Source organism: Chinchilla lanigera, unplaced genomic scaffold (assembly GCF_000276665.1).
Source record: "Chinchilla lanigera isolate Chin_1 unplaced genomic scaffold, ChiLan1.0 scaffold00001, whole genome shotgun sequence".
In the NCBI taxonomy this organism is placed as follows: domain Eukaryota; kingdom Metazoa; phylum Chordata; class Mammalia; order Rodentia; family Chinchillidae; genus Chinchilla; species Chinchilla lanigera.
The window spans coordinates 18,662,781-18,680,960 of NW_004955402.1; the positions used below are offsets into that span (position 1 = coordinate 18,662,781).

General features: G+C 37.3%; 1 protein-coding gene across 1 annotated transcript in view; it reads left to right on the forward strand.

Moving 5' to 3' along the window:
* Positions 1-5,936: 5,936 nt before the first annotated feature.
* Dsg1 (desmoglein 1) overlaps positions 5,937-18,180 on the forward strand; it is a 35,613-nt gene continuing 23,369 nt past the window's right edge. Inside the window, exons 1-4 of the mRNA XM_005372741.2 lie at positions 5,937-6,204; positions 14,888-14,923; positions 15,175-15,306; positions 16,749-16,904. Of these exons, the coding sequence (XP_005372798.1) occupies positions 6,160-6,204; positions 14,888-14,923; positions 15,175-15,306; positions 16,749-16,904 (369 nt within the window). The 5' untranslated portion in view covers positions 5,937-6,159. The remainder of the gene's footprint in view (positions 6,205-14,887; positions 14,924-15,174; positions 15,307-16,748; positions 16,905-18,180) is intronic.

The window sequence follows — 18,180 nt, forward strand, 5'->3', positions numbered from 1 at the left end:
CTAAGCCTGAGGCCACCTGGTTAACTAAGCAACATGGCAAGACCCTGCCTAAAAAGAAGAAATGAAAAATGGGTTCTTGATGTAGCTCAATAAGAAAAAAAAAAAAAAAAAGCCCTAGTTTCAACCTCTAAGAGAAAAGAAGAAGGCAGTGGGTGGGGAGAGGAGGAAAGGAAGAAAGAAAGAAAAAGAAAGCAAATCAATGGTAAAATTTGTTAAGACTCTGGAAGGTGATAGAGTTTGTTTTCACCACATCCAGTAAATAATTTGCAAACATAAATTTGTCACTAAGGGATGACAATACTAAAACACTTGGAACTCAGAGGAGATATATATATAGATATAGATATATAGATATAAATATATATAACACTTTCTTCAGAGGAGCTGTTATATAAGGAAAACAGCATTTCAGAAACTGTTCTGGAAAAGGAATGCAAAATGGATGCAAAACTTGACTGCATAAAGTGCAATTAGAATTATAGCACAGCAGTGCAAGCTTAAGAAGCCTGAAGATGAGCAACACTAGCAGAAATAAAGAGACCAAGGCAAAGTTGAGACAAAAGAAGATGTAAATTGTAAAGTGCAAAATAAAGGATTAAGTGAGTTAAAAGGAAAGGAAGAAACCAAGCAAGTAGCAATCAGGTCTATTCTGTTGGAAATGTTACCAAAGAGAACAGTGTAAGATTTCTCACACGCCGCTTCCCACAAAACTGGGCTGAGGGCTCTCAAAGCATCTTACATGTGCTTCTGTTCAGCAAGTTGGAAAAAAATCTGTTGTTCTCATCCCAGCTACCCTGAAGCCACTTTAGAGTAAGGCCCGCTCTGTGTCCATGTTCGTAAACCCAGAATGTAGGATAGCTCAAGGCACATGGTAAGCTAAAGAAACACATGGTGTAGAACTGAACCAATGTAGGAAGAAGAGGAGGGACTGAACTTGTACATGAAACTCAAATGCCACACTGGTGCAGGAGCTATACAGAGGTGTGTGAGAATGCAGGCTTTTAGATAAATGTCATACTACTCCCGTTCTGTGGCTACAATGGAATAACCTTGAAGGCAGTGTATTCTGAATATTGGACATCAAGTAGCACAGTGAGGAACATAGACTGCATGGATGCTTAGTTAGGATCATTAGTTTTTATTCTGTGAAAGCACAAGCAATGTTTATCCTCTTTTTCTACTCCTACTTTATTAAAAATATATGTTTTAAGAAAGCATAAGGTTCTCAAAATCATGTAGAGTATTTCTCTGCTCAGAAACTTCCCCTCTACATAAAAATATAAAGATGCAGTGCTATTGAATGATTGTTCTAGAATTTACTTTAAAAATTAAGATTTTTCTTAGCTCTGGTTTAACAGAAAGGAAGACTGTTCAGCCGTTGGCTTGTCATTATAAAGCCTTTCTGAAAACATTAAACTAAAAATACAACTTAATTATAAAGACATCATCTCCTCAGTGATTAATTTCTTTTTTTTTTGCAAATAGAAATGTTTAATTTGAACCCAAGTCAAACAAATCATACAGCATTTTTATACTTATTAATTCAGTATAGTCTGGACTTTATGCTGTTCATCTTAGAATAAAGACACATCCAGTATTAGCAAAATTGGTACCAAAGTGATTTGGTCATTGTGTGAAATTCATTATATATTATATATATTATATATATATAATATATAATATATTATAAACATATATAATATATTATATATATTAAACAGGGTAAACAGGTAAATTCGGCCAACACTATTAAAGCTTAGAGACTTCAGATATTTCAGACCCACTCTTCATTCCATTTTCCTCATTTACACCTTTCACTGAGGTTTGATGTAACAAGAGAATCCTGCACAGATCAAGACATTCTACTCTTAATGTACTCAATTCTTATTTCAAATTCATTCAAAAGTCAGAGAAGAAATCTAAGTCCAAATCTTCATATTTTTGTTCAAAACATTCCAATAGCCTTCCTACCTTCCATACAGATCTTCCAGGCACAGCATATGGTACACATTTGAGCACTTAAAATAAGCCACTGGCCTATGTACGCATGGAAGAGAAAAATGCTAGCACTTTTATATACTTATATACAAAAAACCTCAAATTTGATTGATATTTACACATTTTATAACTTTGTACCTGTGAATAGTAGTTGTACGGTGTACTTTTATTATGATCACGTGTACACAATCGAGAGGCAAGTGTGATCGAGTTGAAGCTGCATAGTTTCCTATAATCCAGTCTCTGCCTATGGCTCTGCTGTGCTCTGCACGTTCCAACTGTTACACACCAGTTCCTCAGTGATTAATTTCTTTAACCCTTCAAGGCCTAGTGTTCTAGTTTTGGAACACCTGCGATGACAGAACAATAAAATTTTTTCTCTTCAAATTCTTGTTCCTTGAATTTTTCTAGATAACATATATGAATTTCAGGCAAAAGTTCAAAAAATTGCAATCTTCCACATAAATATTCCTAGTTATCTGCCACCATCACAACTTTGGTTTACATCCTTCAGAACGTGGTGGGATTTCCTACAAGTCAATCTTGAGTTTGATTTTGTGCTACAGTCTCTAGTCTATTCACCCAGTCAGAGGGTGGGCGAGCTTTCTCTGTACAGGGCCAGATAAGGAATCACTTTAACCTTTGCAGGCCACACAATGTCTGTCACGCCATTCAGCTCTGCTTTTGTAGAGTGAAAGTAGCCTCAGACAACATACAAGCAAATGAGTACATTGTGTTCCAGTTTTGAAAAACAAAACAAAAATCAGGCAGGGAGCCAGACTTGGTCCAGGGCCATCATTTTGCAACCCCTACTTTAGTCCATTATCTTTATTTTATTATGAAAGTTTTCAAACAAAAAGAAACACAGACAACAGCATACATGAGCATTTAGACTTCAGAGTTGTGAACATTTTGCCACACTGACTTCTTTTATTGTTACTGCTGAATCACCATAACAAAAGTTCTTGTCATTGTGAGATTTAGTCCCTACATAATTAAGCAAATATTTCTAAAATTAAAGGCATAATGTAATAAAATGTATAGTGTTTATCCTATCCTTAATATACTCACCTTGATTTCTTTTCCATTTTTAAGATTTATTTGTATCTTTCATACATTTTGAAAAAACAATTGGTAGGGCTGATTAGAATAATTTTGATACCTATATCACACCACAGTTTTACATATAAGATAAAAGCATAAATTCCAAAGGGTTTCTCCAAAATATGAATCCATATTATGGGTCTCCAGTAACGATGTTGGCTAGAACAGTTACTTTAATTAGGCTTTAAAAAAGTCTAGGTCAGTAGAACATTTCACTGTTTTTCACTTTCAAAAAAAGCTTTGCAGCATTCCTAGCTATAAATAAACATGGAGATGCTGACTGTTGGTATGATGTTCTAGAATCTGCAACGCCTTATCAAAGACCGGAAAACTGTCTCTTCAGGGGAACTTTGATTACTATTAGAAACTCTGCCAGCTTACCAGGGAAATTCCGAGAGAAAAATTACCCCAGATTTCATCAAATCTGTATGAAATGAGACCCACTGGTGTGTGCAGGGAAGTATAGGTACTAACCCGAGCTGAGAACGGAGACAGGATGCAGGCGCATGGAGGCCGGGTGGAAGAAGCCGCGCGCACAGCCCGTGATGCCGAAGTGTAGTGTGAGTTTAGCGACCAGGCAACTGCGGAAGGAGCTGAGAAGATGTGAGCGGGAAATGTGGGCTCGTGTTGCCGGTGTCTTGAAGTTTACTAATTCACAGGTAGGGAAGAGGATCAGGAAGGAGTCTGGAAAAGCAAATGGAGTCCACTGTTACACAGAGGTAAGGGTTTTCAAAGGTGTTCATTGGAAACTGGAACAAAGGTAGATTAAGAAAAGAAATAAGATAGATTTGAATAAAGGGAATTGCAATTTCAAAAATCGGAGGGAACTGAGCAAGAGAGAAGACAACAAAATCAGCGGTGTTCTAACGCCTCCGAACTGGCCATCAGATGGGCCACTGGCCACATATGCTTATTTAAATGTAAGTTAACTGAAGAGAAGTTAAAAATTCAGTTCCTCAGTCGTATGAGTGTTAAGTCAAATGCTCAACAGTCACAAGCAGCAAGTGGCTACCATTTTGGACGGTGCAGATAGAGACTATTTATGCTTTGCAGAAAGTTCTGCTGGACAGCACTATGCTAAGGAAATTAAAATGAGTAAGAAGAAAAAAGACAAAGAGAGAAAAGAAGGGTAGCATTTCATAACTCTCCTCTCTCACTTGCTTAATGTCAGTAGCTATCCTGTGACTATCAGGACTGCCTCTGCACTGCAACCCTGGGGTCCTGTCACACCCTCCCCTCCAGAAAGTTGCCCTACAAATTCCTCTAGGTGGTTGGGATCACTGGAGCAAGGCATTAAGTTAGGGCTGGAGCGAGGGCTGGGCTTCCGAAAGGGTAATTCAATGGATGAAGAGAGCCCAAGAGCAGCCATGGCACCACGCCCGGAATCCAAGGAGGGTAAAGCACTCACTTGCCACTAGAAGGCCATGAGAGTAGATTCCATCCATGGTGCCCAGTGAGTGTTCTGTCACTCATGTTCAGACAGTCCTTCTCCTGGTACGCTGCTCCACCTAAGTTCTAGGTCCACACTCACATTCCATATTACTCCACTCCTGAAAAATTTGGTCTGACCATCTCATTTAATTTTATTTATTTGCATCAACCAATCCTTACAATTTTTATTCATTGCAAGCAAACCCCAGCAAATCCTTTGCCTTCCCTCTGGGCTCTAGGATGACATTTCAAACCACTGTCAACCTTTGCCACATCTGTAATAAAATGGCAGCTTCCTGTAGACTGCCTGACCTTCGGAGACACTTTCTCCCTTTCTGGGACACTTTCCACATCCTTTGACCATAATCAACATCTTATCAGATAGCTCTGTTGTTCCAGACTGGCATTTCCAACTGTGAGGGCATCCAGCACCTGTAGGCTTCCTGCTACCCACAATGTTCGTGTCGCCAGGTGAGAAGAAGACGTGCCAACAATATGTGCACGCACTCCCTTGGAAGGGTCACCATCCTCAGGAGCCGCAGGGCTGCGTTCAGCTTTCTACCTGCATGTGTGGGCAGCTGTTTCCTCAGCCTGCTGCCTATGTTCTAATTGGCTCACTATGTGGATTCTTGGCTCTGTGCTTGGGAATCAGCCCTGACTTTTAACACACCTCACCTGAGGAACAACTTTCAGGGATTCCATCTGTATTTCAAGCCCTGCGCTTCAGTTTAAAAATGGCTAGCAGGATTTCACTGGTGGTGTTCATCTCTTCCTTTGACCTAGTTTAGTGATTAAATGTTTTAAGTTTTGTGCTACTGTGTTTGAAAAGGACAGGATTTTTTTAAAGAAAAAAATACGTAGGGAGAGGAAGTATTTATTTAAAGAAAATGGAGGCTTCTGTGAGCATCAGGCTGGTCACTAAAAGGGAATTGTGACTACATAAGTCATGCAAGACCTAATTGTAAGTACCATAGACATGCTTGAATGAATTATGCTACCAAAAAAAAAAAAACTCCTCAGTCTCAACATTAGTGATTTTTTTTTTTTGTCTCTTAGAAAATAACCAGATCTTTCTTAACATCTACTAAAATGGAAATCTTGTAATTTTCTACCGTGTCTTGAGGGTTTGGCTTGAACATGAGCCAAATAATCCTCTGAATTACGTGAGCAGCCAAACTCTCACTCCCTCTTTAATATAGGAAGAGTTAAATAACTCGTAAATGAAACCCAGGGTGAGAAGCCCCTATAAATTGCATAACTCCTTATTTTGGTCACTTGGAGTGTCTGCCACTGAAAACCGTCAGCAGAGCCGTGATTCTTCCTCAGCCCATGGAAAGCTGCTTTCAGCTGGAAGAAGGGTGTGTCCCAGAGCTTTTACCTGGGAGCAATGATGATCTTGTCAAGCATTTCAGGGAGACCAGCCCAAGTTTTTAGGGTGGGGATCCAGACTGGTTATACGTACCTCAGTCCTTCTCCCAGAGGAAGGCAGAAACACCTCAAAGCCTGCATGTAAGAACATCTACTGGGAAATCATTTTAATCAGACGCCAGCTGAGTGGGAGAAAGAAAAAGAACAGAGAAGAACAAAGCTCCCTTGGTCTCGGATGTAAGGGACACCACCGCGGCGATGGACTGGCAACCCTTCACAGCAGCAGCCCTGCTCCTCTGCCTGGTAAGTGGACCCTGCAGGGGATTCCTGCAGACTCAACCTCGTCCAAAGCAAGTGAGGACTTTCTAGACAGTGTTACTTAGTGGTACTTCTAACCTAAACCCATTAAAAGTTTATGCTAATGACAAGGTGATTTTATGAAGTAGATTTTTAAATAGTATTTCTCGCCTTAATTGAAGACTCCAGATCATATTAACCACATCCATGTCCACTCACCATATCATAAACCTGACATCGAAATCACTGCAAAGTCATGCTGAGGAAATATTAAACTGAAGACATTCCTCTCACTCTGCAGTTACCTTTCTCAGATTCCCATGCGCAGATGGACTTTTACACTAAACGTTGAGAGTGTATCCTGATATTCAACCTAAGCATGATCTTATGCTTTTGATATCTCTGGTGGTAAGGTCTCTATAATTTTTAGAACATGAAAACAGGATCCATACAAATTAAAATCAGCAGTCTGTGACCGTTTCAGCAATCTGAGTGATCTCCCTAATTTCTGTGCTGTTAGAATCCACAGTACTCCTATCAAAAGCCCCATACTGCATAACAATAATTTGATTTAGAACAATATTTTTATTTTAAAAATGACAATATAGGCGATTTATAAATAACACAGTAGGGAAAGAAATGGCTGTAATTATGGAATAAACATAGCTATCACTGTACTTGTTCTTACTACTGGAAAATCAGTGGTCACTTTATTAAGAAAGGTATACAGTAGGTGGCCAGACAATGTAGTAAAAGTGCCTTATTAATGCCCCTCCGTCATGTTACTAGTTTTCTCTTTTTGGAGATGGTAAATGTTAAGAACAACATCAACATTTTGTATCAATTTCACATTTAGCAGAAAGTTTAAAGTCAGCGTTTCTCTCACTGAAAGGTTCATGTAACCCAGAGAAGTTTGTGCCAGGCAAATGGCCCAGGTAAATGCAGTATATATCTGTCTCTACTTGCTTGAGTTCTGAACTGGAATGTTGGGTTTGTATAACAAGTTAGGTCTTTGATTCACAGTATGCTTGTGAGTTGAGTAACTGAGAGGGGTGAAAACCAGTTATAAATGAGCATCAGTACCATGATGGCTTAAGTTCTAATCTTGCCCTCCCACAATTACTCTTATTCCATGGACATTTTCATGGCCTTTTAAGATTAGTTGATGTCATAACTTGGATTATGGTGCGGATCGATGAGCATTATGTAGTATGTGACGCATACGAACATTGTGTATAGCCAAAGAATTGAATACTTTATTTTTAATTTCACATAACTTTGACTCATTGAAGATTACTGTATAGTTTCAACTGATGAAAATTCTGTCAGATATTTGTGTACTAAATTTCATTAAATCTATATTTGACTTATTCTTAATTTATAGGATTATTTCTGATGAATTATATCCTATAAAACTCCTTTAAACAGTCATTTTTTAATTAACCATTCTTCAATAGAATCTATTACTTTACCAAAATCATGTATTCTGACAGAACTTTTTTGTTTTTGAAAATTGTTCTGGGCATTTGTATTTGATTTCCTGAGCTAGGAAATCTTTTGTTTGTGTGTGGACTGGCTTTAGAAGGGCACAGAGTGTTTGGCCATATTATATTTTACTTTAGAATCAACCATAAGTTTCTAATATGCCTCGAGAAAATTATTTCTTTGAAAAATATAATGAACTTAGATATTTTATTTTTACATTGATATAATTTTTTGTAAAATGTTACACTTTCTAAAGTCATAATTTATTTTTACTGTTGGTTTTACCAGGCAGTTTGGTAACTGTCCCTTGAAGTTAAATATCTGTGTTTTGTTTTAAAGTATTTTTTAAAACAACCATGAGTACAGCAAACTCTTCCAATTTCCTTTCTTCTAGTCTTAGTATGAATGTTTGCTTTTACCAAAAAAGAAAAAAATGGTTTTCATGAAGAAATTGTGTTCATCTCTGCTCAAAGTAGATAAATGGAAGTTCATGTTAGGAATATAGTTGAAAAATTCATAATAGCTTTCAGGCAAAACACGAGAGAACTGGGCAACTATTGCTCACAGAATATTGTGACATCTGCTTACATATGTGAAAGCTTATACCTTACTCAGAGAAATGGGTTAAATCAGAAAACATGAAACAGAGGAGCTGGGTGCAATGGCAAACACCTGTCATCCTAACTTCTCAATCCAGAGGGTGAGACAGGAGGTGTACAAGTTCGAACCCAGCCTAGGCAACTTAGCAAGACCCCATCTCAAAATAAAAATAAAAAGTAATCTGGGTGTAGCTCAGTGGTAAAGCTTCCTGAGTTTAATCCTCAGCACAAGTTAAAAAAAAAAAAAAAAGAAAAACAAAAAGCAGAGCAACTCCTAAAGTAGCCAAGATTGCTACACAAATACTGCATTATTTTGGTAAGTCTTCTGGAGAGACAATAATAGCTCACATCTGATATAATGCTACAAGACAAAGTCTTTCTTTCCTTCTTTCTAGAAAGTCAGTGTACACAGTTGAAGGGAAGAGTTAGATTATATTTTCTTTTCTCTAGAAAATGATGTTACCTGTGTATCCAATATAAGAAATCTGTGTGGAAGGTTAGGAGAGTGGTAAAACAAAGAACATTGATCACTTTGAAAAGCAAAACAGAGCCGGTGGAATTTCTAGAGTTCTAATGATTTCTGAAAATTACTTGCAAAATTGCCAGGTCCGATTAATCTATTAACATGCATACGATCTGAAAAATGATTTTTGTTCTTGCAGTACAGATTCAGCCTAGGTCTTTTACACTGAGCTACATCCCCAACACTTCTTTTTTTTTTTGAGACAGGGTCTCACTAAGTTGCTAAATTGAACATGAATTTGCAACCCTCCTGCCTCAACCTCATAGAGTGCTGGGATTACACCTGTGCACCACCATGCTGGGTCTGATGAGGTCTTTTTCTATAAAGGCAAATTTCTGTAGCTCAGGCCCAAAGAATAGATAAAACTATTTTTATCTCTTAGCACAAATGATCTGATTTTGCATTTTAGATTTAAAAGATTTCTCTTTTTCTATAGGTTAATATTTTTGTTTTTTAAAAAAACCCTCTACCTGATTAACAAACTCCGTAATTTGAACTTGTTTGAAATCCTTTAGGGTATGAGCAGTAGTTTTTCAAGTATTTCTCAACACTCAGGCTGAAATGCACTGAAAATAATGTTTACTTTCATATCTCTCATCGACTTATTTGAACCAGACCTTTTAAGTTCCCTTAACTGTATTCACTGTCCCCTAAATCCAAGGAAGGACTAAAAAACTGGTACAGACCAAAGGGAAGGCAAGTCTGAGAGGAGTGTTTCTGCTTTCTTATGCACATGTTGTAGTGATATACATTACAGAGGTTAGCATTTCAGCAAAGTATTTTATAGAAAATAGAAACAGTATTTTTGTCCCCTATTCAGTGAAATTTACAAACTATATTTAATCAAAATCATCTCCACTGACACTGTGTTTTAAAAATTCTGTCATTTTCAATGCAGATTTAAGACCAGCATCTTCCTTTACCTTCACAAACATAGAGAATACAAATTCATTACCACTTAATTTGTTGGAGTTACCACAGAGTAAAGACATTTTGCCACCTCTAGGATTTAAGGAGTAAGAGGAAAATCTAAAGCGCTGGGGAATATTGTCATGTTAGGTCGGAAGGCCTGGCCCTCAGGGTCAAGATTCACCTCCTTTGAAGAGGCTTGTCAATTTAAAAATATGAGCCTAGGTCACTGTCCAGAGAGTTAATTTCCCATAACTCTCCACTACACATTCGCCAGAGCCCTGCTAATGAGAATCCTTGTGTCCTGACAGGCCCTGTCCCAGGTAGAAGCAGGAAGCCGGCTCCGCGTGGCACTGGGCTCATATTTCTTTTGCTGCCTCAACTGAGTAACACCCTTCCCAAGTGCTAGGTCATGCCACCCTCGCAGGTTATGCTTGGCACTCAGATTTCTTTAATGGACTTAGACAGGTCAGACTTTTTTTGAATGTCATTGGCAGCTGATCCGTGCTCTTAATTGGTTTACGAGAACACAGCGCAGTCTTTTACACTTGTCTAATGAGAAACCATATCTCCCCAAGTTCATAGCTGCCCGTTGCTTACAAAACTACTTGACTGTAAGTTATTTGAAGGCAGGGTCTGCGTCTGATTCACCTTTGTGTCAGCACAGCACCTTGCACCATGACAAGATTGATCAACAAATGTCTAATCACACAAAGCAGAAGGGAGCCGGGGGATGACTTATATTTCTCTTTCCACACACTCTCCTAAAAATTGTCAAGATGTTAACCATGGAAATAATCATGTTGGATTTTTTTCACACTTTTATGGTATCGTATCGCATTTACTTGACATTTCATCTAAAGCTTACCATACTGTTTTAAGTTAGCCCTTTATAAATCTTAATGATGCCTTGGATCTATATAATACATAGACAATATGTATTTGTCAACGAAATAGACCAGTAAATAAATATGAGAAATCAAGCCACTGGGTTATTGTCAGCCCCAGAGTGAGAGCCTGTGTGAGATCAGTGCAAAAGAAAGAGAAAAGAGGAAGTTTTATTTTAAAAAGTTATACTTTACTTTTGTTTCAAGTGTATCCTTGTGACTTACATAAGAGTAGATACATACATTAGAATTTGATGTTTATCAAATTGTGACTACAATTGTAGTCACAATATTAGCTGTTGTAGATTTTCCTCAGAAAGGTTACTTTCTCCAGTCTCTTTTTATTAAAAACAAAATAAACTTCAATATCACAAATTCCTAAAATTAACTGTAATTGGGGAATCACTACATTAGCACTCACTTTTGCATCCTCTGGCTTTAAGAAAATAAATGGATTGGCTCCTAAAACAGAGCTGCAAGGAAGAAGTGATTAAAGATTCCCTTCTCACTGCTTCACCGAATTCTAGGTTTACCAAGGGTGTTGGTGTCCTATACAGATGAGGAAACTGAGGCACAGATTGGCTGAGTGGCTGCCCCAGTGCCCACAATCAGTAGGCAAGCGAGCCGATACGCACTCAGCTTTGCCCGCCTCCCACTCATCGCTAAATAAATCTCCATAGCAGCCTCCTTGGCAAATTGTTTCTGAACTCAAGCCACTCCCTTGGCAGAAAACGGCCCCACCCTTGCTCTAGCCTCGAGATCTAGGTCACTCAGAACAATGTGCTTCAACTTTCCTTTCCTAACCAATTTACTGTAATCTCCATCCTTTCCCTGTTCTCTGTCCTCTGTCTTTCAAGTCCTTTCATTTCTGCTTTTCCCTCTTCTTCTCCCTGTACACCTCTACTAACTCTCTCCTTTCTGAATCTCTTTTCTTTCAAATCAAAGTATCCTACTTTCCTTGTCAACTTTCAAATACCAACAGGTCTTCCTCTTCTGTAAAATTTCCTTAATACCTGCTTCTAATTCTTTTTGTGTTTCTGTTTCTTTTTATCCCCAAATTTCTTGAAAAATGCCTGTCTTTATCCCTCTTTTTATTCCCTAATCCTTCTCAGGCAAGTGCTTCTTCCATCTAACTGGAAAAATTCTCTTGAAGATCACTGAAAACCTCAGGATTTCCTCAGGACTCACTCAGCTCAACCATTTTTGTAACACCTGATGCTGATATTCATGACCACTCCATTTATCTTCTAGTTTCCTCTTTCTTTGACAGCTACTATAATGTGTGATATTTTCCCCCTGTTTCTATGGCTTCTGTCTTTGTTACATTTGTTTCCAGTTCTACAAAAGTAGGAACTCCTCTGCTGTCATCCTCAGCCACCGGTTGTTTCTTTGCCGTCTCCCTACTTGAGGACTTCCAAATTCTTCCATGATTTCAACTACTGCCTTCTCTGAGCAGATCTACCTCAAGTCCACATACCCAGGCTGGATTTTTGTTTAGAGATTTGATCTTATTTCCAACTGTTTAATACCTTTACCTGGGCATTTCTCCAGTATCTCAAATTCAATGTGTTCTAATCTAAATACTGCTACTGCTTTGTGGTCAGTCCCTGTCTTAAAAGCTGTCATCACCTGAGATTCCCTCTTCCTTTCCCGACTACCTCATCCTGTCTGTTTGCAAGTCCTGTCCACTCCATCTAATATGTCTCCCTTGATCTTTTCCTGTGGTTCCCTTTGCTTTTGCTCTGTTTAACTCCTCCTCACAGCCAGCCTGACTGGATGCAGAAGACCTGATGCTCCCAGCCTATAATCACTGCTTTTTCCCACCACTCCTACCAGCCAGTGTCGAAGGAATCTTTTAAACCCACAATTTTATCACACTTTTCCCATGGTCAAAACACTTCAGTATTGTCCTAGGGGACACAAGGATTTGGTGCTTGAACAGAAAAGGAACTGCGTACATAAGTGAGTCTGACACATACCACAACTGAGCAAACTAAAGCTCAAAGAATTCAGAAAATACATTGAAAGTATTCTTATTCTACCCTGTAATCTTCTCATTTCATTTCACATTTGAAGGTTTGTGTCCGAGTTTATTCTAGACCCTGAGCAGAAGATAATAAGCTTAGGTCAACTAGCCACATATTTAAGCAGACATGGCAGTTTTTTAATTACCCATCCAATTGAGAGTCTGACACTATGGTGAAACCTACTTGGTCTTCTGCCTAAATCACCTCCATGGGAAAAAGAATGACCCAGCTTCATAAAGTCAGAAAGACTTCTTAGTCATCCGGCGCAGTAATCCAAAGCAAACAGCAGGTGCTGACCCTTGACTGCAAGAACAGAAGTGCAAAACAGGTAACAGAGGTGTACAGTGCTGTGAAGAAATGACTTCCAAATAGAAAAATGAGGGCTCCCCGGTCCCTCTCCTGCACCCACGAACAACACAGAGGGAAAGTGCTCTGCATTTGCGTCACTGTGCTTTCCTTCTGCATTCAGAGGGATTTCAGAAACACTGCAGTTACGTGCGCCACCACCGAGGCCGTTTAACGTGCTTTTCCCAGCTTTATTTTTGTTGTCGTTGATACATGTAATAATCATCATAATCACAGGATAATGTGAAATTAAATTAAAACCAGAATTTTTACACTTCTTAAAGATGTAATATTTATTCTCCATAGTATGTTTTACTTAGTAATTTACCCGAGAGAATGGGCCAGAGCACAAACTTAAGCTAAAATGTGTGGGATTGTAGGTAACCATAAATTAGTATCCAAGTTTCAATTTCTTCCTCTATAAAATAGAGATAATAACGTATTGCAAAAATATACCTATAATTTTACAAAATAAAATGGAGATACTAATGGTGTATTTGTTATGAAGATTAAATGTACACATTTTTCTAAAAACATTGTTATCATCGGTGAATTATAAGAGTGATAATTATTATGATTAGTATTATGTCATGACTAAATAATTATCTGTATACAAGACAACATTAGCCATAAATGCATGGTTTCTTTAATTAATAGTCATGACAATTTTAAAACATATGTGGTTGGAGACTGAAATGTTATATTTTCTGTAAGGATAAAATTGAAACCAATTATAAAAAGTAATTTACTATACTTAAAAGTTACTATGCTGGTATTTTGTAAATACAACACAATGTCCTTGGATTTCCGATGCAAATAAAGTTTGATTGTGAAAAAAATTTAATTAGTAATTGAACATCTCCTAACTAGGAAGAAATAAAAACTAAAGATATGTACTCTTTTAATAGATTCTCAAATTTGAAATTTTAATAAATGCAAGCTAGCCTTCTAATCCACTCTTAGTTTTTAAAATGTACATTTTACATGGGGACATTTGGCTCCATATATAATGTCTGTATTTTTAAAAATGCCTATGGCTTTAAAGAAAAATGATTTAAATTATCCTTATGTTTCACAACAAGTCACATATAAAGATCAAGGGTCACTTACAGCAGGCAGATGCTACTTGCCTAGCACACTTGGTTGAACAGGGAAATTGTTCAAAGCTGGAGAAAAGACTCCCTACATCGTATTTTCCTATCCTTGCTACAGTTGGGTAAATTTATATCATCTATTTTGATTTTAGTGCTCACAATAAAACAGCAAATAGGAGTTAACTTTCACATAAAGAAAATTATTTGGTTTGGGAACTTTATATTTTGATATTTCAAATCAGGTAAAAATTATCATCTTAAATTTCTCAAGAATACTAGAACATCTTCCCTCAGCATTGGCATGTGAAGAAACAATTCTGAAGCTTTCTGAATGCTTTTGCTTCATATTCCTTCTTCACTCTGAATCCTTTTTTCTATTTTCACATAACCTTGCTCAGATCCTGAAACTCTACAGTCTAAGGCTTGAACATTACACCTCTGAATTATGGAAACCACTGGATAGCATCTCAGTAACTCCAGCTTTCCAGATCCAGAGTTTGCTAAGAGAGCTTGAGTTTCTTACTTTAATTCCCCCTCAGTTCTAGCTTCAGATTTGCTACCAATGTGATTATATCATCAGTGTCAGCACAGGCTAAGAATGAAAAGGAAAAAGGGGAGCAAACTTGAAAGTTAAAAACAAAAAATTCTTAACTTGGCATTCTCATCAGATCTAAGACATAAGCCAGATCCATTTGCTCTTCAGATTGATAAATAATTCTAAGAACTCACAAGAACGTTGTTTGATTTTTAAATGATTTAATAATATCAATTTCAAAGCATTCCATTAAAATTAATTACTGTGATTATCTTGTTTTTCTAGGTCATGGTGGAAGTTAACAGTGAATTTCGAATCCAGGTACTATATAACAAATCCATCTATTACAAATTTAGAAAATAATGGTTTGGGCGTAACATGTTTTATAAAAGAAATTCATTCTTATGAGTAAAGTTAATGTAATGCTGAAGTTAAAAGACAATCAAAATTATCAATTTTCCCAGTGAAAGAACATCTCTTTCTGATATCATTATTCCATCTCCAAAACATCCAGTGCAATATAAATTATAAATAAAATTAATACATATCATGACTTTATCCTTCCTATCAAGGTAAGAGATTATAACACTAAGAACGGCACCATTAAGTGGCATTCAATCAGAAGACAGAAACGGGAATGGATCAAGTTCGCTGCAGCCTGTCGTGAAGGCGAGGACAACTCAAAGAGAAACCCAATTGCTAAAGTAAGTGCCAGCCCCAAGCCATAGATGTGAAAAATAAACTAGATGAGCTGAACTTTCCAAAGAACCAGTCTTTGAAATAACTTGCGAGCCTATCTCATTGAGAAGTTGTGATTTCGTGCTGTAATGATTTAAGTTACAAAAACTGAAGTTCCTAAAAAGATACATTTTAAAAATTATATGTCCAGATAAATAGTTCAAAATCAACTCACCTCCCTGGAAAATCTAAAACGCGTGAACATATTTCACCCTGAATTTTAAATGAAAAATAAACAAACAAATAAAGAGCAACGAATTAAAGCATGAATTTAGCATTCAGCATACACAGAGAAATCTCAAGGTGTGCCATTTCCGCTCTGCAGTCTCTCAAGATTGAGCTGTTACTTTTGTGCTTACGTAGGATTCACCATGTGCCTCTTTCATACTGTCTTTTTACTTTTATTTTTCCTACCTTCCCCTACAGAAACACACACATGCACACACACACACACACACACAGATACATATATTGTTATGAGCACAAAGATTCACATAGATATACACAGAGACTCCCAAGTAAGATTTGCTTAGGCATATAATGTTTTATTTCAAGAAAAGTGAGCTGAACTCTTTCCTTTTCTGCTAATGCATCATCCCAATTTTCAGAATTAAAAGCTTCTACATAGTCAAATAACTCTTGTTACATATATAAATCCACTTAAAACTTTGTGGTAACACTTTATACTTTTTAAAGTTTTGAATCTGAAGATCGAACAAGCTCCATTCCTGCGACCCAGTCATTAAATGAATTGGTTGCTAAATAAGGAATTGTGCACAGTATGTACATTACAAAACTCAGAACAAAAAAAGTGAAAAGAAAGTCCAATTTGATGACTTTGCTTTCATTTTCATAACTCACGTACAGTACTGTAATGTATAACAGAACAAAAAGCTATAGCACTATACAGTACAGTCAGCAAAATTACAGTACTATGTAAGGTTTACTGTACAAAAGTGACTCTGAGGCTCTGTACAGAAGATATACAGAACTGTACAAAATGCAAAGATGGGCTGTAAGTACAATCAGCATGACTCCAAACAGTCCTTAAACAGTATCTCATTAAATGAGTGTGTGAACAAAAAATCAAATTATAAATGTTGAATGCACGGTGACTGCATACACTTAGATTTGTTAGGATGATGGCTTAAATTTTTATTGTTTGGGAGAAATAAAAATTAAATTTATTTTATTACATTGCCAGTTACCACTAAAAATACTGCACTTTTTATGCAGTTGTTGTTGAAAAATGCAATAGCTACTATACGTCTAACAAAATAATGCTTTGTTTTCAATGTTTCCCAAATAATAAGGTCAGCACGTTGAATAATTCCCAAGGAAGATATTATATATAGCATGTGATTGTTTATTTCTGCTCTGTAATATTTCCACTGTGTCCTATCTGCAGATTCATTCAGATTGTGCTGCAAACCAACAAGTTACATATCGCATCTCTGGAGTAGGAATTGATCAGCCACCGTATGGAATCTTTATTATTAATCAAAAAACTGGTGAAATTAATATAACATCTATAGTTGATCGAGAGGTCACTCCTTATTTCATTGTAAGTAGGTTTCATGTCATCATATATGTTTTTGGAAAAACCTTAAATGCATATCATGCTTGATTGCTTTCAAGAGTCACAATATCAGACATTTTTGATTGTCTCAGTTTAGGAGCCAACAGATACAAAGAAAATTAAGAGAAAGGGGAATATTTTTTCTGAGGTGTTAGCAAAAATGGCAGCCTCCAGGCAGCCCTCACAGAAGCCAGCACATTTGTTTGGAAAGACAAGTAGCCAACTCGTAATATATTTTTAATTTTTTTTCAGCTGAAAATGTTGGTTTCTTTGAACGCCAATCCCTAGCAATGATTCTGAAGCTACGGAAGGATTCTCTTCTGAGTGAACACACGTGATTCTAACTTTGCTTGGCTTGAGCTCAGCTGAGCTCTAAATGAGCTTTGGAAATGCAGCCGTTCTTCCCTGGGTCTCCCTCTGTTCCTCACAGGAACTGTCACACAGCTTGAAGACTCTTTGCCTTCCAGCCCTCCACTCATTCAAGTTTACGCAACTGACCTTGACACTTCATTAGAAAGGCTGAGGTCATCTATCACAAATTCCCATAATACTCTCTCTTCCAGAAGTGCTATTCACTCAGTCCAGAAGCACATTCAGTTTTTTACCAATCCCCACAGTTTATCTCAATTCCTGTTGCCCCTTACTTGTTTATTCCATCAACTTTGTTCTATCATCTCTCTTCTGCTTACCCCACTGACTGCTTCCATTTCCACCCATCATGGCAGCCAACACTTCTTAATACTTAAAAGAAAAAAGGAATAAAAATCCCTTCTTTGATCTTGTAATCTCTTCTATTAAAACCCAAACCACCCGTACCCCAAAACACCTTCACATAGTAAGATGCATTTGCTGCTCTTGCTCCTACTTCTCATTCCTAGGACTACTTTGATTCCCTAGCCTTTAATTACTTTTAATTTATCTACAGTTCTACCTTTTATTCCATGCTGATTCTCCACAATCTCTCCTAATCAGCCTGCCAATCTATCAACTTTTCTTAAAGCATGGTGTTTTTTATACAAAATATGCGCTACATGTGAAATAATGTACGTGATACTTAGGCACACTTCAAATAATGACAAAAAAAACACCCACATAGGCACCAGTAGTTTAAGAATGCTGCATTTCTTTGAAGTTCCTGTGGGACCCTCCTTTTCACAGTCTCACTACTCCTGCCTTATTCCTATTTTCCAACACAGCATTTCCAGCGTTCCATTTCTTCCCTGATAAGAATCCCTTAGTGTGGAACACATGCCAGTTCCCA